This window comes from Cyprinus carpio, chromosome B19, assembly GCF_018340385.1.
Source record: "Cyprinus carpio isolate SPL01 chromosome B19, ASM1834038v1, whole genome shotgun sequence".
Classification (NCBI taxonomy): Eukaryota; Metazoa; Chordata; class Actinopteri; order Cypriniformes; family Cyprinidae; genus Cyprinus; species Cyprinus carpio.
The window spans coordinates 14,125,322-14,147,074 of NC_056615.1; the positions used below are offsets into that span (position 1 = coordinate 14,125,322).

At 35.0% G+C, this 21,753-nt stretch overlaps 3 protein-coding genes and 1 long non-coding RNA gene across 9 annotated transcripts in view; all 4 read left to right on the forward strand.

Annotated features, from left to right (window-relative positions):
* The window catches only part of cdk6 (cyclin-dependent kinase 6), a 35,964-nt gene extending 31,158 nt beyond the window's left edge, over nucleotides 1–4,806 (forward strand). For both annotated transcript variants that reach the window (XM_042746065.1, XM_042746066.1), the window contains exon 8: nucleotides 252–4,806. In XM_042746065.1, the coding sequence (XP_042601999.1) occupies nucleotides 252–401 (150 nt within the window). In that variant the 3' untranslated portion in view covers nucleotides 402–4,806. The remainder of the gene's footprint in view (nucleotides 1–251) is intronic.
* Nucleotides 4,807–5,393: 587 nt separating this feature from the next.
* Nucleotides 5,394–8,983, forward strand: LOC109110951. 5 transcript variants are annotated; one of them, XR_006157323.1, is made up of 4 exons: nucleotides 5,394–5,544; nucleotides 6,547–7,548; nucleotides 7,673–7,797; nucleotides 8,666–8,983. It is a non-coding gene; the product is annotated as an uncharacterized LOC109110951 (long non-coding RNA). The 5 variants fall into 5 exon arrangements; XR_006157325.1 differs by having other exon boundaries at nucleotides 7,750–7,797; XR_002021317.2 differs by having other exon boundaries at nucleotides 6,547–7,502.
* A 573-nt stretch (nucleotides 8,984–9,556) lies between these two features.
* On the forward strand, nucleotides 9,557–18,333 carry LOC109110949 (HEPACAM family member 2-like). Its single transcript, XM_019123901.2, has 9 exons — nucleotides 9,557–10,632; nucleotides 13,629–13,985; nucleotides 14,735–15,019; nucleotides 15,587–15,886; nucleotides 16,396–16,521; nucleotides 16,942–16,963; nucleotides 17,061–17,095; nucleotides 17,488–17,561; nucleotides 17,656–18,333. Exons 1-9 carry the CDS (start codon nucleotides 10,572–10,574, stop codon nucleotides 17,764–17,766), a joined length of 1,371 nt encoding a protein of 456 aa, XP_018979446.1. The 5' UTR covers nucleotides 9,557–10,571; the 3' UTR covers nucleotides 17,767–18,333.
* A 1,307-nt stretch (nucleotides 18,334–19,640) lies between these two features.
* LOC109110952 (syndetin-like) overlaps nucleotides 19,641–21,753 on the forward strand; it is a 75,903-nt gene continuing 73,790 nt past the window's right edge. The window contains exons 1-2 of the mRNA XM_042745444.1: nucleotides 19,641–19,883; nucleotides 21,056–21,124. Coding sequence (XP_042601378.1) covers nucleotides 19,851–19,883; nucleotides 21,056–21,124 — 102 coding nt within the window. The 5' untranslated portion in view covers nucleotides 19,641–19,850. The remainder of the gene's footprint in view (nucleotides 19,884–21,055; nucleotides 21,125–21,753) is intronic.

Below are 21,753 nucleotides of genomic sequence, written 5' to 3' on the forward strand. Positions count from 1 at the left end.
TTTCCAGTTTAATATATTTAATTGTGTTATCTTCAACTAAATGCAGTTATTCCTTAAAATGGTAACAGAATTGACTTATACAGTATATACAGTAAATTACTTTTTTATAACAGTATATAGAGTGTGTGTGTCTGTGTGTTGTTATAAAAAAGTCATTTTATATAAGAGACACAAATAGCACATGACTTTTATATAAAAGTACCATAGACTGTTTACTTATTGTTTTCTCTTCTTGTTTCCTCCCTGCACAGCGTTTCCTGTCATTTAACCCCTCCAGAAGGATATCAGCTTATGATGCACTGTCTCACCCGTACTTCCAGAGTCTCGACAGCACCAGCAAGAGTCTGTACGCCCAGCCCTTCCCCAGCAAAAAGCCCTCCCTGGAGGAGAGAGCTGCTTGAAAAGACGTGGCTTCCCACTCTAGACAAAGACCCCCTATGAACCAGTCTTTCATAGCATAACATTACATGCTGCTTTTAAAAACATCACCGCAACTATTGGTCGATCGTGTTTTGTCTTTGCCCTCACTACTGCCAGCTAATATGGATCAACAACATGCTGCCTGGAATTATGTGTTTAACAATATCAGAAGCTGCTCTCGTCTCCCACCCACCTTCCTCAAAGGAAGTTTGTCTGCTCAGAGGAAAATGTGCTTCTCGAATCTGAAGCCGCATCATGACACTGCCAGGGATCGTCCGTCTGTATGCATAAATGCAATGCAAAGGTCTAAATTGAGTCTTAGCTGCACATCACTGCCATAAAACAGCAAGGTCTTACGTGGGACCGTGTCCGTCTCACTTGGATTAAGCAAATGTAGAACCACAACTACTGCAAATTCAGGCCCGTTGAGCGGAACCTCTTATATTACACCTTAAGATACAATCGCTAATTACTTTTTTTTATTTTTTTTGGAGCTCACACTTCCAAAGTCCTCTGAGTCACAGGCCAGGAGGATTTTTTTTGTATTGTTTTCCCATCACATTGTTACTTCGCAGTTCAAGCAGGAGAGTGTGGACACATCTCCTCGTGTGACTTTTTTAATGACTGCATAACCACAGACACTCTAGTGCTCTATTTAATATGGCATTTCGTCACAAGCATCCTGGTGTCATTTGAATCGTCCAGGACAGAGCTACCAAACGCTTTGAAGCACTATTTAACACCATAGTTCCTTGACATTATAATATACTTGTATTTTTTTTCTTCAATATGAATTCCACATCCTGTTCACTTATTTTATTATGTCAGTGTTGATTGTTGACATTTTGTTTTTGGCATGTTATGTCTTAATTTTAGTGAACTTGAAGGTGTAGGTTGTTGTAGAAAACTCGTTGATACGTATACCAAACAGTCTGCACCCTGTGGTCAGGGATTTAGTGCCGCGACGTAGTTGAAGGATGACCCACGCCGGGTTGCATGTTGAATTTAGGCTTGATTTAGAGCAGAAACAAGCTGAGATGGATAACAGAAATACATGTATGGAAGCGTTAGCGCATAGTTATGAAAGTCTAGTAAAAGTAGCTATAGAGATGGCGAGTGTTAAGTTCAAGGTCAGGTAGCGAGATTCGTTCCAGGCTCGGAGAGTAATGTATAATCCCATGTAGAATTCATTGATTAAGTCCAGGTTCTTTTCTTTATACGCAATGCTACATCCTTCCATTTCCAGTTTCACTTAATTGTCTGGATAGATCATCACAAAAAGTGCACCAAGTCCGCTAGATGGGTTGCTTTCAGTGCCTTCATGTTTAGCGTGTGACGAACAAGTGGCGGGAAGGAAGGACGCTGCTTCAGAATTTAGCATTTAGCCTGGTGATTCCAGCTGAAGCTGTTTGATGAGGAGCTATAGGCAGGCACTGTAGTACTACAAAACATTCACACAGTTAAAGGAATAGTTCACTTTACTCACCCTCATGTTGCTCCAAACCTTCTTGTGGAACACAAACGGAGATATTTTGAGGAATGTTGGCAGCCAACCAGGTTTGGTTACCATGACTTGCATTGTACGGGCAAAAACAAACACTGAGACTTTTCTCAATATCTTTTTGTGTTCCGCAGAAGTCAAGTCATGCAGGTTTGGAACGACATGAAGGTGAGAAAATGATGAAAGAATGTTCATTTTTGGGTGAACTATCCCTTTAAGCACTGATGCGTGATTCATTCTCTCAGGATCGGTAAACTCATTCTGTCGCATTCCATGCTCAGGTCTATTTATGACTAGTTTTAGATTCAACAAGGGTTCAGGTTTTAGTTTAATCATTAATCTTACAGTAATCCTTATCGATTAGGGTCTCAATGCTTTCCGGATACAATAGTATTGGGTTATTTATATGGTTCACTTGCATTTCCATAAATCTGAACAGGTAATGAAACATAAAGTTGGTCATTTCAGCATTTATTATTATTTTTTATTTATATAATATTATTATTAATAATATTAATATTATATTTTATGTATTAGTTCACTGTCGTGCGGCAACTTTTGTACTGTTAACATGTTTGATTTCACAAATATTCTATGATCAGTGTCTCAGTGCATCAATCTAACAAATGATTGGTGTATAACGCCACCATTTTTAAAATCTCCACTGAGCTGACGTTACGCTGGCACAGCTTTACCCTCCTCTAGATACGTCTGTGATTAGATCTGGTGATTTCAGAGGGCATTAGATATCAAATAATGTAAACCGATGTAACTGTATGCCTTTATGCTAATGGGTCTTGTATAGAACTAATCCGTTTTTTGAGCTTGGTTAGTCTGGTGAATAATTCATAGTGTTTTAACATTATAAATGTATTAAATGTTAGGCTTTCCAATGTACGACCCATTCTTGTTAGAATTTTTGGCGTGATGTCATGCTGAAAAAAAATAGCACCTTTGATATTCGTCCATCTCAGAGCTTTTCCCCATGATTTATTTTATTTGATTTGATTTTTTTTAAGTGAATCTGTTGTTGATTTCTTTTTTTGTTGTTTGAAATAATTTGCTTTAGTTAGTCATTTTCAAAATCTATTTGAAAGTTTTAAGCAAATTAAGTTTGAGACTGCTTGAAATTGCTGGACATTGGTACATAATGTTTTGCTCCCTACATTTTGTTCTTATTTATTGACATTTCGTCTATTTTTTTAATTGGCTGTAATGCTTCAGAAGGCATTCTGTCAATGTAATACTCAAATTTGTGATTAAACAGTGATGAACTAATGGTGCTATGCCTCGTGTCACTGTAGACTTGAACAACTGTAATCAATTCGGCAAGCTTGTTCCCAAGAGGACAGTAACAATAAAAGTGTCTTTTTAAATATTCTATTATTATATTTTGGTTTCTTTTTATTGCATTTTATTTGTATTATATTTGACCATTTTTACATGTTTTCCCATTATGACTTAAATAATTTATAATGTACTCCAGACAGAGAATACTTTGAATTTAAAAATCATAAAGCTGGAAATTTCTATCCATTAAAACACAATAATGTAATATGCTAAATCATCCACCATGAATACATATTCTAATCAATGTGCACAATGTTTTCATTCTGTTTAGCTGCTGCACAGACACTGTGTAATGAAAATCTATTATTACCTTTATAATATGACTCTTTAATGTTATTTTATCAGCAGCTTAATTATTATATTTTAATTCATTGATAATCAAGTGTTATATCACTTTAGACTGCATCAAATGTATTTGGTTCATTCTACTTATTCTTTAAAAAGATATGTAAACTGAGTGGAATGATTTCTGATGTTCTATGATGTAGCTCTATTTTATAATCATAATACGTATATCTTTTAATTTTATTTGTTGCTCGTTGTTTTATGGATTTATGTAATCATTAAAAAAAGTAATTATTTTAGCCATCTTTTAACTGTGCACATTGATTAGAAGTGGGAAGTGTTGGTCAGGGTTTTCTTTTTTCCCACATTGGCTGGAGACAGTGGAGAGTGATGTTTTTTGTAAACACCCAATTGTGGTGTATATTTTTTTTTATTGTTATTTGGCATTTTATGTTGTCAGCTTTGTTGTAAGATGTGGGGATCGAAAAATGTGTACATGAAAATATTTGTAACTTTTTTTTTTTAATCAACGCTTTGATTGATTGAGAGTTTTGTTCAACTGTATGTAATTCTACTGCTAAATCATTCTGCGTTCTTCTGCTTTAGCATCTATATTTTTTAAGCAATGAAATCGCATGTGGATGTACTGTAGATCACGTGCATGTGACATTAATTTTGTTTTTAAAAAAAGTCTTGTCTGGTTCATCTAGTCATAATCTGGCTCATCTAGTCCAGTAATGATGGTTAATCATACAGTAAGTAGAATGTATCTTCTTTTTATGATGAAATACTGAAATTCAGTTTAAAATTAATCTCTTTTAAGCTATGTTTTTTTCTGTTAAAACAGCACATTCTTACATTTAAAGCAGATGCTTTGTTGATAAATTCATTTCATTCAGCTACTGTTGTCAGTAAAGTGCAGAGAATTATACAATTTTTGCAAGAACCAAATTGAAATGAGAGTGTTGGTCATTGTGCCCTTATATGACCATATTAGTTTTTTTTCTTTTCTTTAAAACAAGGGTGAATGAGATATGGTAGTATTTTTTTTCTTTTTGTTTTTTTCTGGACTGGTTTTGCTGCTAATGTTTGTCTTAGGCTCTGGCTCCTGTATGAGTTTTATTAAACTGGCCCACCTAAAGATTCCAATTTGCTGCCATTGAGAAAAAAGCTGCTTTCGCATTTGTTTTATATCTGTATCTGCCTGACGTTTTCATATTTTTGTAAAATAAATATTCCAGTGTGTAAAACTGGCTTGTGAAATTGACTTCTGTGATGAGAGAATTTTCAGCAGCCATTATTCCTGTCTTCAGTGTCACTTGATCCTTCAGAAATTGTGGCCTAATGGTTAGAGAGTTTGACTCCTAACCCTAAGGTTGTGGGTTTGAGTCTTGGGCCGGTAATACCACGACTGAGGTGCCCTTGAGCAAGGCACCGAACCCCCAACTGCTCCCCGGGTGCTGCAGCATAAATGGCTGCCCGCTGCTCCGGGTGTGTGTTCACGGTGTGTGTGTGTGTGTGTTCACTGCTGTGTGTGTGCACTTTGGATGGGTTAAATGCAGAGCACGAATTCTGAGTATGGGTCACCATACTTGGCTGTATGTCACTTTACTTAATATGCTGAATAACTGCTTAAGAAACATTTCTTATTATCACTGTTGAAAGCAGTTGTGCTGCTCAGTATGTTTGTGGAAACAATTTTTTTTTCAGGATTATTTGACAACTAGAAAGTTTAAAAGAACTGCATTCACTTGAAATAGAAACCTTTTGTAACGTTATAAATGTCTTCACTGTGATTTTCTAACTTTAAAAAGTCCCAAGGAAGAGATGGAAGTGCCCTCTAGTGTTCATGTTGAACACACACACACACACACCGTGCTGCTGTCTGTAAGCACCAGAGGCATGTAAACAAAAGGCTGATTTCATAGATTTTGGCCTATAGGTTTTAGGCTAAATCTGCAGAAATGGACAAGCGAGATAATAGAGTGGTAAGTAAAGGTAGTTTCCAAACTCGCCTGTTCCTAATACTTCAAGGGAAAATAATCAAGAGCCTTTGAGCCGCAGTGCTAACCCGTCAAAACAGCTAAACATATTAGCCACGTCTACTCACAGAATAAATGAACAAGATTATTAGACATTTGATATAAATTGTGTTATATGTTTGCAGGCTGGCACAACTTGTAAAATGTTAGTATTGCTGAGATGGCATGGCTAATGTATGTGGCTAGCACACATTTAACTTGACTGTCCTGTTGTACAGAATGTTTGCTGCGGTATTTATGGGGAGCATATGAAAAGTAATGAATTAATAAAAAAAAAAAAAAGATTTCAGCGAAATAATAATAATATGTAGTATGCGTTTATTTAGTAGAGGCTGGGTATCGATTCAGATGTCTCGATTCGATTCGATTCTCGATTTTTTTTTATTACTTTCAGTAAATATAGTTTTAATACAAATGCTATTGATATTTCTAAAAAAATGAACAGTAAACATAATTTTACAAATGGTGAATTCATAAAAAGAAATTAAGAGCCACAGGCCTGTATTTTAAACCTTTTCTTTTTTCTTTTTGTATAGGGTCCTTTTTAAAACAATAATGGGGCATATAAAATGTTCTTCTTAATTTTTCTGGTAATCAGATGAAGGCATAAAACAATTTAATTTATCCTAATTAAATGAAAAATCCTTTTATTTTTGGCAAACAAAGTGCTGCACAACAGAGGTTTACTGTTGAAATTAAGCAAAAAACAAATGTGATTTTTCCTTTAAAAATAAAGATATATTAATATTTATTATTAGTAGTAGCATTGTTGTTACATTGAGTACCTATTCCCAACTTTGGCACCACCATTCAGCATTATCTAAGCAGTCCACGGCCATCATGGTATGAAGACATGATTATGATGAAAATCGAAGCATCAGTTGTGGATATATGTGATTTTTAAGATCATATTTCTTTATGTGTGTCTCTGTTTGTTCTGTATATCAGGTCGGAGGTAAAAGAACAGCTGGAACAGAAAAAGAAAGGCTCCAGAGCCCTGGTTGATTTTGAAGACAGAATGAACAAAGGTAGAGGTTCAGTAGTGGATTTGCAAAAGACTCAGATCAGCTTTCTGGATCTTGTGTGCTTGAACTCATTTTTCTCAGCGATGGAAGAAGGAACTGGAGAAAAACAGGGAGAAGGTACTTGGTGGAGGTGAAAAGAAAGAAATAGACAAGGAAAAGAAAGAGGTAAGGGTTAATGTAGAAATCTGGGATCTCATTAATAAAATACAAGCACAGTCAGGTTTTATCCTACATTTTATGGATTTCATCCCAAGTACTATATCAAAAGTGATGAATAAATAGTGATTTATAAAAGGCAGAAGATTGCTTGAAAATATTCCAGTATGTGTTTCAACTCAAATGCCAGTAATCCAACATCAGTTATAATAAATTTGGCAATCACGATATGTAATTACTATTGTTGTTATTACTATTATTATTATTATGGTTTGTTGTTCCATTTAAAATGTATCTACAATTTCCTGAATTATCTTTGTGTTTTCCAGAAAAAGAAGGAGAAGAAAAAGTCCAGTAGGGTGAGGAGGAGAGCTCTCCATTTTCATATCTAAAGCAGCTGTAAAACAAAAATGAATTTGATAATGGAAAAGTGGAATATTGGTTTCAAATAATGTCCCATACTGGAAGGTGGAAGGTGGTATCCATGCGGCCTGTTATCCGTGGCTCGTCAGATCAGTGTTATGTCTAACAAATTCTGCTTTTGTTGTGTTTGGTCAATCTTCCTCCTCGTCCTCATCGAGTTCTGATTCCTTCTCCGGTTCCTCCTCAGACTCAGACTTGGATGCATTGCTAAAATGACTGAATATTCTCTGTTCTTCTGCCTTTTCAGGATGTTAAGAAAAATGTGAAAAAGAAGAAAAAGAGGAAAAGATCCTCTGCCCGGTGAGCGTCTGATGACTCTGACACCGAGTCAGAGACTGATAGCAGGGTATTGTTTGTTTATCTGCAAGGGAAAAAATGACATGGATTAAATAGATTGTTCCTGCCGGTTAAAGAAGTATCTGGCTTAACTGAAACAATGTTGATTTGCTTTTATTAATATTCATTTCCAGTGCTGAAAAGAAATTAGCATGAAAGCTGAATTGCTGGTGACCATGAAGAGATTTGTCCCGATGTCCTTTGTCTCTAGGAGTCATCCAAGAAAAAGAAGAAGGAACTGGATGGAGAGAAAGACAAGGTACTCAAGACTCATTTCAAGACATTAAAGAAATAGATCACACAATAAAAGTGTTTTTGAAGTTGTTTTTTTACTTCTGTACAACTACTGTACACTCCATAGTATCATATAATACCACTTATCTGTCAAGCTCTAAAAAGGATACGGTAGTGTGGTTTTTTTTTTATTTTTATCATATGTCTGCCACAAAATATCTCAGACTCTTAAAGTTTAACAAACTACCAGTGTACTCTCATCAGCTCATGAAGAAAAAGACTCATTAACTAATAATCTTAACATAATGAATTAAATTAAGAAGTGACAGTAAATACATTTATAATGTTTCTAATAAATACTGTTTTTTTTTTTTACTTTTTATTCATCAAAAAAATAAAAAAAAATAATCTCAAATAAACAAATTTAAGCAGCACAACTGTTTTCAGACCAGAGCATCAAATCAGCATATTAGAATGATTTCTGAAGGGTCTTGTGACACTGAAGACTGGAGTAGTGGCTGCTTTGCCATCACAAGAATAAATTGTATTTTAAAATATACTAAAATAAAAACACCTATTCAGTTTGTAATAATGTTTTACAATATTAATGTTTAATTGTATTTTTGATCAAATAAATGTAGCCTTTGTGTGTGTAATAGACCTTTTTTAAGAACATTAAAAAACATAATATGGCAGTGTATCATTTCATGTATTAAATGTTGTTTGAAAGGATGAAAAGGACGGCCGATTGAAGAGGAATTGTTTTTTTGTCCACATGAGGGCGGAAATGACTGAACATGCTACCCGCATCACTTACAGAAATGTTATTCAGGGTGGATTCGCTAAACTGAACTTAATAATGAATATGTTTTTATCTTTTTATCTATTTACAGGACAAGTCTAAGAAGAAAAAGAAAAAGAAGCAGCATAAGAAACACAGCAAAAAAAACAAAACAAAGAGGAAGACTTCCGGCTCTGAGTTTACTAAAGGGCTAGTGACAGGCAGCTGGAATTCGGAGCTCTTTCTGGACTGTGGGGAAAAAACCCTTTAGATATTTGTCGAAGTGACTCTTAAAAGTGGGTGCTTTTTAGCACTGTGTGGCCTTACGGCTGACTTGGATGAGAGGATCATGTGGTTGAGGAGCTGAAAGGGGTGTGGGTTTGTTTTTTAAGCAGATGATTCTCAGTCTGAATAAAGGTCATTTACACCATTGGCAGCCCTGTGTACATTATCGTTGTGCTGATGTGGCTCTGCATGAGTAATGCTGGTTTCGGGGTTGTAAAGGCGGTCTATTTGCATTAAATATGTATAAAATATATTGTGATGGCAAAGCTGAATTGGGGAAGTCATGGCCTAATGGTTAGAGAGTTTGACTCCTAACCCTAAGGTTGTGGGTTCAAGTCTTGGGCCGGTAATACCACGACTGAGGTGCCCTTGAGCAAGGCACCGAACCCCCAACTGCTCCCTGGGCGCCGCAGCATAAATGGCTGCCCACTGCTCCGGGTGTGTGTTCACGGTGAGTGTGTGTTCACTGTTGATGGGTTAAATACAGAGCACGAATTCTAAGTATGGGTCACCATACTTGGCTGTATGTCACGTCACTTTTTCACTAAAAAATTCATGCTTCTGTGTTTCCCTATGAAGCTGACAATGTTTTTCCTTTTCTGATATTAGAACGATCCTTTGTTTTCTGCACTGATCTTCAGCAGAATGGCAAAACAACTATATTTTACCCAAGTTTTGAATGTAAGTTCACAATTTGTTAATTGTAATGCAATATAACAACATAAAAAGAAGATTAAACTGCATAAGATTCTAATATACGAATATACTGTTCAAAAGTTTGGGGTTGGTAAGATCTTTAAATGTTATTAAAGAAGTCTCTAATGCTCACTAAGGTAGCATTTATTTGATCAAAACTACATTAAAACTATTGTAAAATATTATGACCATTTAAAATATTTTAAAACCGTTTATTCCTGTGAAGGCAAATCTTAAATTTTTTTATTACTCATGTAACGAAACATTTCGTATTAATGCTGAAAAAAGTTGTGCAGCTTAATAGTTTTTGTAAAAACATACTTTTATTTGAACTTTGATGAATAGAAAGTTTTAAAGAACACCATCATCTTTATTGACACTTTTGATCAATTTAATATGTCCTTGCCAAATTAACCTATTAATATCTCCAAACTTGTGAATAGTAGTGCTTATATATATTAATCCTTTGATACATTGTTCTTAATCTGTTGTTTATGAACCCCATTTATTAATATTTTGATTAGGTAGTATTTCTGGAAATGACCTTTTGAAGTAATACTAGCTGTGGACTTTAATGACACTTTTAAGGTCAGTTCTGGCTATTTATCTCAAGCTTTGCTCTGACTTTGTGTGTGATGATTCTTGAAAACATTGTTCTGTGTCTTAAGTCATGCATGGATTCAGGTGAAACTTTGCATGTCCGTGCATTGAATGACCCCATGTCTGTCTGGAACTTGAATGTCAGTCTGCACTGGTTTCACACCTGTAGCAGTGTGTGTGTATCGCAACTGTTCAAGTGAACTTTCCTCATGTGATCTGACACTGAGTGCTTAAGCTGTGTATATCTGCAGTGAATGTGTATCGGTGAGACTGTCTCTGGCCCTCAGGGTAACAGCAGTGTTTTGGAAGCTCGGCCAGGTGTATGTGTCCAAATGGCATGTGGGAGGGGCCTCAACTAGCTTCTCTCATTTCCCTGGCAAATACTGTCACCAGTTCCCTTTTCTTGTCACACAGCTTCTAGAGATTATATAGCAGAAATGGAATGTGTTGGAGTCACTATGTTTCTGCTCATGTCCACAATATTTCTATTCATTCCTGGTAAGATGCTTTTTATTAATTTTTGAATGAATGGCAGCGTTAATATTACACACTAAAACTTTTTAGCCCAAAATGTGAGGTTAAGCCAAAGGCAGTCAGTGTTCTTGGACGTCATCTAATTAAATACATTTCTAGAGTTTAAAATTTCCAGTAAAATAAATGTTTATTATTTAACCTAAAATGTCATTCAAAGTTGTGTACACATCTAAATAATAGGATGGAGGGTTACTCTGGAAAACATGTCATTTAAATATTTGTAAATTATTATTTCATAAAAAAAAAATAAAAAAAACCGTCTCTGCATATTAAGATTATTTCATGTAGCAAGGTGGTATAGAAATTCAAAAAGAGTAGAACTGTGGTTTGGTTTTAATTCTGTAATTCTGAAATAGCGTGGCGATTACTTCCTGCATTTGGAAATTTTCACTTCCATTTTGAAATTTTCAGAAGAATATATTCCCACAGTAATATATTCCACTGAAAATTTCTAAATGGAAGTATACAGTATATAAACACACAACTTAAAATGTATGAAATCATGTTTTTGTTCATTTTTTTTTATTATATTCCTTTTTTTTTGCAAAATGAAATTTGTAACAAATTTTAACATAAGCACAAATGATCCTATCATGATTGTAAAATTTCTGTTTTTTATATTAAAGTTTTCACAAATTCCATTTCAGTCAACACGCAGAATGTAATATATATATATATTTTTAGATAAAGACATGACATGACATGTATACGACTCACAGTCTTATGGCAAACGCTTCCTACATTTAGCTTTGTGTGTCACATGCTGCTTTAAAAATACACAAACAACCATTTGAGGCTTATTGGATTATTCACGGTCAGGCTTTTGTTCATTTTCCAGTCCACTCATTTGTATGTGCATTTTGGTAGCAGCATAAATGGCCGTAGTGGATTATCATGGGGTGTGAATAGTCCAATGTTTATTTGTGTTTGGGGACGCAAAAGGACTCTCTCGTTCACTTGTTGGTGTGAATAGCTCAATTCCTAATGCCTATTGTGGTGGTGGAGTAAGTGCACTGTTGCCATCCCCGCTATAATCCTCACCTTGTTTAAAGACAAGACCAAACCAGGCCAAGCACACTTATTAGTGATGTATTCATACCTTAGTGTGGCATAAACACAGGCACGCTTTTTGCTTCCACTGAATCTGCCCTCTGGTCCTTTATGCGTGCAATAGGGGTGTCTTTATTTATTATTTAGTGCACAACACGAGTCATGCAGTCATCTATTGTAATGCACAACACTGGCTGTCAGCAGGTTGGCAGAAGCGAGTAAAGGGGGTGGAGATGGCCGTGTCCGGGTAGTTAAGGGGCCTGAGAGCGATAAAGAGGGAGGAGTATGAGACTGTTTACCTACCTGCTGCCACACGGCCTTGCTTAGCAACGTAATGCAGATTAACAGCTGTCAGTTAAAGCAGGGCCTCCATGGCCTACGTTCATTTCTTCCATGTGAAAGAAATCTTATCCTTAAGTAAATGAGATACATCAAGAGTTCAGTTTAGTCCAGTACGTTATCTTCCCAGCATCATGGGAGCTTTATTCTTGCGATCAGGTCTCCATGACTTCATGCAGTGCGTGTAATGCTTGAATGTTTGCTCACGGACCTGTTCAGACAAATTAGAGAGAACTTGATGTTTGATTACTATCATTCTGAGAAGACGGTCAATATTTGCTCAGGCAGGTATAGGATCAGGGCAAAGGCAGTGGTGATTAAACTGCAGACCTGTGTATGGACTAATTAATAAATCCAGTGTCATGCTGGAATTGTAGATTATGTGAGGGATGTCTTACTCTGAAAATTTTCTTTTGTACAGTTAATTTGAAGTGTCCGAGTGAACCACAGGAGAAGGAAAGCTGCTCAGATTAGCAACGGATTTAGATGAATGTTTTAATCAGCAGAGACACTGTTAATGAGAAACATTGCAGGTTCTTCTGCACAATTAACCAAAAACATTAATATTGAGAATTTGAGGCCTGGATTGGTGTGATGGTGTACATATAGATGGTCTTCCCTGCTTTATGGACAGTTGTTCTTGTGACACAGAAGTGTGCATAATTGTACTGAATGTGCTCTTGTAGCGTACTTCAAAATATTGAAAGTATATTCTTAAAACCCTGTACTTGCAGATAATATAATATTAAGGAAATGAAAGGCTAATTGTACTTTCATGACTGTTGCCTAATCCTAACACACTTAAGCACACTTTTAAAAAGTGCATTTTGTAATAATTAAAGGTTTTACTTTAAAGTACATTTAATAATCTTCTGTCATGCTTTAAAGCAGCATATGTTATATTTATAGCATAATTATGTTATATTTTTAACATAAAATAGTTACACATTTATATTATATATTATGTTATGTGCAAATTTTACCTGTAGTGTGTTATTAAAATTTACATTTGAATTAAAATATTTTAAATGTACTTAATTTCATCATCAAATGTGTAATTGCAAATATACTTAAATATAAAACTACTGATTACCAGTAGTAGTAATTTTGAAATGACATGCTTTTTTAACAAGAGTTGTGAATCTTTTTACTTTTTACAAACTCTCTAAAATAATAAATTATGATTTTTTTTTAGCCCTAAAGCCTAAAAGAGAACTGCAAATTGTTAAGAGATTGTTATATAATGGCATGTGAACTTGTAGCTGCACTTTTGTAACTTCTTAACATCAAGTGTTGCTAATGCACACAATGGTTTCAAACTTCACATTTTTATCTATGACTTTGTGCAATAGAACAAAATAGGCTATGAAAGTCTTTTTAAGTCCAGTGACATTATTTTAACCATAAATCAAAAACCGCCAATCTTAAAAACCCATTTGAACTTCCTAAGGAAATCCATGGTGACTTTGCTTTCACCTGATGTCATGACTGAATAGCTCTTTTAAAACTGATTATATTTTTTTTTGACAGTTTGAGTCATTAAACACCATTTAACACTCTCATTTGAACAGGTACGGACTCTAAATGCACTGAATGTGTTTCACTGCAGCCCACACAGCATGGAAAAGTGGGGGACTCGATGCTCCTCCGAGTTGAGGCTCATTTTGATGTCCAGAATGTGACGTTCCAGGGGTCCTGGTACAAGATTAAGCCTATTAACACTCTTTTGGTCACTTTCGACAACATCAAAGCCATCCCAAATCTGCGCTTAACGAACCGCCCCGCACTCCATTTGCCTGATGTCTCACTGAAATTTGAGCATCTGGATGAAGACACACAGGGGGAATATGAGCTGCAGATCAACATCGTCTTCCCAGGAATTCCCAGCCCAGTTGCTGTCACAAAAAGTGTGACAGTCACAGTCAGCGGTAAGAACATTTGAGTGTTCTGAGGGATCTCATTTATGACAGCTATTGATGCAGAGTTTGTTACTAATGCTTTTAACATTTTGTGAAACTGAATGTTGTTTTTATCTCAGAGTAAAACCATACAAGATTGTGGTTTTAAACTCAAAATGTGACTTTTTTTTCTCACATTTTGAACTTTATATTACACAACTGTGACTTTGTTTTGTGTAATTGCAACTTTTAAACTTAATGTGACTTTTTTCTCACATTTTGAACTTTATATTACACAACTTTGTTTCTGGTTTTAACTCACAATGTGTCTTTGCATAACACAATTGTTCACCTTATTTTTTAAACGCAAAAGTGAGCTATTTTCTATGAATGTGTAAGACTTCCAGTGAATACTGGTGAATAATTATAAACATAACAGTAAAAAGTTTGGTAAACAGTAAAACTGTTTGTGCTAGAACTATAATATACCGATAATATTCCAATAATATATTTTATAGAATAGGGTAACAAATGCCAGTTTCTAATATTAAACAGCATAACTAACTTTTGTGTACAGTTAAAATAACTGAATATAAATGACATCAGAAGCCACACTCATTCAAGTTAGAAATGGCCACACCCACTCTTACGTTAAAAATAAGGTGGATATCTTCAGTTGTTTTTTTTTCTCTGAGATATAAGCAAGCTTCCATATATACATATCAGAGTATTTCTTTTCTTGTAAGTACTTAATTTATTGTCTTTATTGTCGCTCCCAGTGCCTGTGTCCATCCCAGTTATTAGTAAGACCCCAGAATCAGAACTGGTGGAAGACAGGGACAATGTGACGCTGACTTGTTCTGTTGAACATGGGACAAATGTTCAGTACAAATGGCTAAAAAACAACATGGTGGTTGGTCCAAGTGAGCGGCATACATTCTCACAAGATTATGGGACACTTGTTATAAACCCTGTCAAGAAAGAAGACATTGGTCGATACATTTGTGAGGCCCAAAACTACATTAGCAATAAGCTAAGCAAATCGGCTGAACTCATTGTGTTCTGTGAGTATCTATTATACTTTCTGACTTAAAGCTCATTTATCATCTGTTATCATCCCTTGTGTAAATCATTGCTTTGTTATTGCACACTGTCCAGCAGGTTCCTCCTGCAGCCTGAGAATTACCTGCTGTTTGCAGTGTTAGTCAGATGTCAAACATGATCTGTCCTGACATGTCATTTAGCAAAAGTCGATCTGAAATATGAATGTGGATTAAATTAATAGAGATGCAAAACTTAATTTTTTTCCCTCATTGAAAAAGTTGTACCTCTAAAGAAATGTATAGTATTTGATATCAGTAATCTGATAAGCTGAAAAGGGTTGCCTCACACGCGCTCCAAAATTTAAAAAACACAACAAAACCAAAAAAATCTCTCTTTTTCTCCTCAACAACTCTACTATTATAAAACAACACCAACAACATAATAAATTAATAGTAATAGAATAATTTCTAGTAATTAATATTAATAGAACTAAAACAAAGTAATAGAAAATTCCAATGATTTTTTTAAAATGAATTTAAAAAAAGAAACTACTAATAAAGTTTTTGTAACATTACCAAATTTTTCAGATGGGCCTTATAACTTGGCAGTAAATTCTGAACAAGGTCAGATAACTGAAGGGGTGTTCATGGTGAACCTGAAGGAACTGGTCTTTTTTGAGTGTATTGCGGACTCCAACCCTCCCAACACCTGCGTCTGGATCTCTAAGACAAAGAACGGCACAGAGGTTCTCATGACTGGACCACGGTTTGAAGTGAAGCCGTATGATTTACCCCAGGGTAAAGAGTTCTTGTGCAGGGCATTCAACAATATGACTAAGAAGCAGGATGAGACCAAGTTCACACTGGTGATGTCCAGATTTGACAAAGGTATGTTTGCAGTCATTGTTTTAAATCTACACATTAGTCCTCCTCATGTCAAAATAATGACTAATTTCAAAATTAACCTTCAAATTATTTTAAATTCTTCTGACCTAATCAAATCAAAGTAGATTGACATTACTTAAGCTTAAATACTACTACTATATACATAATACTATATACTATATATAATGACAAAAATGGTTATTGGTTTTAGTGTTTTAAGTTTAACCTATTTGTTACTCCTTTGTTCAATCCATTGTCAATCTGCATAGTCGTGGCAAGCGTTTTTTTTTCTCCAGTTGCTAAGTGCAAATCTGACCCACCTGTGATTAAGACTTGCTGTTCCACTGGAAAGTAAATAGGGGCTGGCACCTGTCATTATTGTTTACGTTGTTACAGGCAGTGAATTTTGGTTCAGTGTGGATACAGAATAAAAAAAATATTGAAGATCACACCAGAAATTCTTTATTTTAAAATATACAATATAAGTAACACTGATATTGATTTGTTTCCAGGAAACGCAAAATATAGCCAGGAAGGAAGTGCGCTGTCTCCATTGACTTTCATTACAATCTCTTCAGTCATCATCATAGTGTGTATGATGTTTGTGCTCCTAAGGAAGAGCTGCCATCCGAGAAGAAGTATGATATCATTCTGATTTTTAAAGATATTCAGTCATTACCTTAATAATGTGTCATCTGAACAAAACCAATTATTTATTAAATCATTTGCTTAAAGACCCCATTAAAGCTTTGTGTGTTTGCCATCTATATGCTAGTGCACTCCTAAATGTTGTCAAAATTCACTTTTACCGGATATACATGGGTAAAAATTACTCATTTTGTTCTACACAGATTTCAAAAGCTCTTTATAATGAGTATTCTAGTCACTCATCCCCTTTAACTAAAAATTAAATTCTCAAAAACAAAAATAAAAGGACACAAAACAGTTTCAACTGATTTCAAAGGGGTCTTTAATCTTTTAAATCAGATTATATTTAAGTTAAATAATTTAAAATCATAAGCAAGCATTTTAATTGATTGTTTTATCTTTTTTTACAGTGATAAAGACTATCTACAGGCGGTAAGAAAATATTTCTTATCTATACAAACATCTGAGAAATATATGGAACATTTATTTATTTATGTGACATCATTGATGGATTGATCCTATCCTCCAGGCCAATGACAGAGCAGAGAGGACTGCACCGCTCCGGTAGGTTTACTGCATGTGTCGGTCTGTAATATACCTGTGTTGTTAAGCAGTGATGTGTACACTACGTCTCTGTGCAAACAAACTCCCCAAACCCATTAACATCACAACTACTATAATCATATCTGCCTGCTTTCTGTCAGCACACACTATAAACATATTTTCCACCTTGCTGGCTACGCACACAGTCACTCTCTTTGGAAAATACATAGGATATTATCAATGCCTTGTGTGCTAGTGAACTAAAAAGGGTGGATAAAAATGTTTCATACATTGTTTAATTATTAGTGTTGGGACAAATCTCAATAGAAGTTAATGGGTAATTTACTAAATAACAAATAAATGTAGCTTTGTATTATGATATATATTCGTTGATCTGATTTATATACTTGCAGGTCATGAAGATGCAACTGAAGACTTTGGCATTTATGAATTTGTCTCTGTACCTGGGAAAATGGACTCAACACAGGTAAAAAAAAATAAAAATAATAATAATCACTTGCTATTTTGCATGAGCAGTTTTGCCCCAGAACAGTTTGATATTTCTTCTCTGTGTTTTCCAGGCATCCTGCAGGTCTTTGGCACGGCTTGATTCAGTCAAAGATTTGCATACCACCATCTATGATGTCATCAGACATGTGCCTGAAACTCCAACACTGAGTCTTTTGAAATGAGAGCGCTGGATAGTCACGAGCGCACGGAAGTAAAGATGAAAGGAGTTTCACTATTTTTTTCCTGCCAATTCTTCTCTCTACAGTCACACGTTTTGTTTTACGCACTTCTTTTGTTTTACAGTTATTCGTTTTTATACTACTTGAGGTCTGAAAATCATACATTTATAAACTTGTGCTGGGCACTGAAGTTTTTATTGTCTTAAAAAGAATATATAAGAGAGCTATGAGATTTTTTTCTGTAGCAACATGCTTAATGAAAAGCTGAGAGTATTTCTATATAAATACGGTCGTCATCTAACGTTGTTGTTGTTCCTGCCTTATGAATGTAAATATGATGTATGCATTTTGTACTAAGAATCTGTATTTTTTTGCACACTGCAGCGTATTCTGTAATATTGCTAATTACATTTTCAAGATGCCACATGCCGTTCCATACATTTCACGGGTAGCAGTTTGTTGAATGTAAAACAGACATCTTCTGTCTGTTTTGTTGTCTATGTGTTGCACCTGCACCTGTTTAAACACAGAAGGATGCTCCGTAATGTTCAAATAAAGGTTTAACAAATATGTTTGCATTCTTTTCTTTAATTAAATGTAAGATATAATAAAATACATGTGTTTTTAAAATGTCAATTTACTTTTTAGAGTTTAGCTCTCTGATAATATTATGTTGATGAATATGCTGCCTCTATGAGTCTCTTTTTACTTATTTGTGCATGTTGAAATGTCTAAAATTTTTAAAAGATGAATATTAAAATTTGGTAAGTATTGTATTGAGTCTTTCTGTGCACATATTGAGCTGATCATTTTAATTTTGGTAAGCGCTGTTGGGTATTTCAAGCAGGGGGATTGTCTGGTGTAATCAGTAATATTACTGGAACAAACATACAGTGCTTTATAAAAGGAAGATTTATAATATGACTACGTGTTTATTTTCTCTGTTTCAAAGGAAGAGCAGAAGCATTATATCAACAGCTCAGCTGCCTGGAGGGAGGCGCCACTCCCTTATTTGACAGGGAAATTTTCAGTGATATCAGCTGTGCTTTATTGACCAGAAACACTTGCTCACATATGAACAGCCAGTTGGAAGGGCTCCTCTTAAACACCCACACTAGAATATTTTTGTCAGGAAGCAAATATTTTGCTGTAAACTTTTCTCTGAACTGAGATGTAAAAGCCCAAAACAAATGAGGTTTTGTGGCCTGTTCCAAGAATTCTTGACTCATTTTATGTTATGTGTCTGTTGGACCTCAAGTGCAACACACAATGGTGACCGTTTTCTGCAAAAAAAAAAAAAAAAAAAAAAAAAAAAAAAAAAAAAAAAAATTACAAATAAATAAATAAATAAATAAATAAATAAAATTAATGTGCGTTTGTGTGTCTAGAAACCGAAAAGTTTAAAAACACCTTTTAATTATCTCTCAAAAAGCTTGGAGGAGAAATATGGAAATATCTAATAATGGTCTCACACCCCATTATACAAATATTAGTACTTTCTCAGAGGCATGTCAGATTTTTAATTGCTTTAAATTTGAAACTGATAAAAACAAATAGGCTAGGCTAAGCATGAGAACTAATGTCTTCAGAGAGTGCCACGTAAAAAAACTCCCCCCCCCCCCAGTGCCACGAAAAAAAAAAAAAAAAAAAAAAAAAAAAACTTAAATATGTCAAAATATTATACGGAGCCCCGCACATGACATGCAAAAAATAAATAAATTGTGCGCACGATTTACTAATTCGTTCCCTGTGCACGTTTTAGTACATTGAGGGAACGAATTAGTAAATCGTACGCACGATATAGCCTACTATTTTTTCCTGCATGCCATGTGCGGGGCTCCGTAATATTAATATCCATATTAACAGTTTTAGGCTACTGCTGGTTTCTTGCACTAAACCGAAAGGAGTATGTTAGTATGCTATTCAGAGGAACTACATATCCCATGCTGCACCAGCCACCTGTCACGTGAGTCCAACAGTGAAACATGGCACCTGTCTAGCACTGCAAGAACGGAATCACCGTTTGACAGAAAAAGACCATAGCAGGATACATCGCGTTTACTGCTTAGTGTTTTTTCAGTTCTACGATGCAGAAAATCAAGTCTTTGATGGCCCGTCAGGTGGGTTATTTCTCATCTTACATCAGTCTGCTGCTTGATTTCATTGACGGATCCGGAAGCATTTTAAATAAGCTAGCCTGCTAGCTAAAACACAAATAAACTGAAAAACAGCTTACGTTTTCTTGAGATCCACACATCTACTCATGTTATCATAACGATTTTATTCAGTGTATTTGAAATAATTAACGAAAATATCAGAATTATAAATAAAAAGATAGATAAATAAAAAGGTGATGGTGAGCTCTTGATTATAATTCATAGTTCATGATGCTCAGATCTACGTAATTAATAAACAAACTCCATAAAGAAACTCCCTTTAAGCCCCTTTTGTTAACATTATTTTATCATTGTGCAATATTGTCTCCTGCACTGTCATGTGGATTATTGCTCACATTTATGGTTATTTCTATATACGAATTATACAATTTTTTTTTTCTTGCGTTTTAAGAATTTTTAAGTCTTGGGGCTGTGATCATTTGAAGTTCAACTTTCGCAACATAAATGGCACCCCACCAAAATTTGTTAGATTTATGTAAATCTATAGTGAAGTGTGAAATAATGGCTGTATTCATGTTCTCAATATTTTAATTATCCCAAAAAGAGCTGTTGCTATAGTTACATCTCCAAGCAAACGCGTTTTTTTTATTATTATTTTTCTCTTGCAAGAAGTGTTTTCAACTAGGGAAGAATACGCTGCCCACTGACTAACTTGTAGTATAATTTTTTGTGTTTACTGAAACATTTCATCCACTTATTGTAACATAATCTGCTCACATGTAAAAAGAATGTATACTTCATGGTTATGGCTCTCAGTCAGGGGTCTGGGGACCCCAGGAGGCCGCAAGGGAGTGTACTAGGGCATCTGTGTAAAGGCTTACAGAAAAAACTGAACTGAATTAAACTGAATTATATAATGAGCATTTAATTTACATAAATAAAGATTTAAACAAGTAATAAATAAATCCAACAGTACGGTACAATATTAAAACAAAACAATGTAGTTTACTAATAAACTAGCCTAACTGTTTTCCATATAATGTTTCACATGTATTTATAACAGTATAAATTGGGTCTTTAATATACACTTTTTTTTTTTGGAGTCCCTTGCATGAAGAATGTCACATTTGTCATATGTCACAAATTTATAGTTTACGGTTTCTTTTCTCTGCCAGGGTCTGAAGAGTCCCCAGGAGAGTGTGGTTGACATGAGCCCTGTGGAGAGCTTCAGGACCCCCAGCAAGGTGACTCAAGCCCAACCTGTACTGTTTCTGCATTCAGCTTTCACATTTGTGAATGGATTTTGTTAGGCTACAGTGCTGATTTTTTGATGCATCTCATCACTCATATTTGAAGGTTTCAAATGCCTGCTGAAAAATGTCTTTATTGACTGGATGAATCAATCATTCTTATATATTACAGTCTAGGTCTGGATTACATGATAACTAGAAAAAGAAAATATGCAGAACATAACCTCAGTTTTATCCTCCTGGGTGTTAATCAGGTAAAATATAAATGTTTGAATAAATGCATCTTATGTTGAGCTTTGTGGAATAACATTTCAGCTATATTCCCATGTAACATGTTTCTGAAATGGTAAAGTATAGGAGAGAGTGTAAAAGTTAATCAGCCTTTGGCTGAGCCTTAGTGCAGCAGTGCCACTGAGTTGTATTATGACCTTCATTCAGTGAGAGAGATGCGTTGGTCACGGTCCAGTGCATTGGTTCTAGCGCTGCCTCACAGGTTCAGTAAATCAGCAGGACCTTTCTGTGATTAGACCCCTTTTAGATCTTCTGGAAGGTAAGTTTAGTGCTCTCAACTGCAGCTCTGATATTTTTTGCTGACGCTTTTTACTTTTAATCCCTGGTTATTG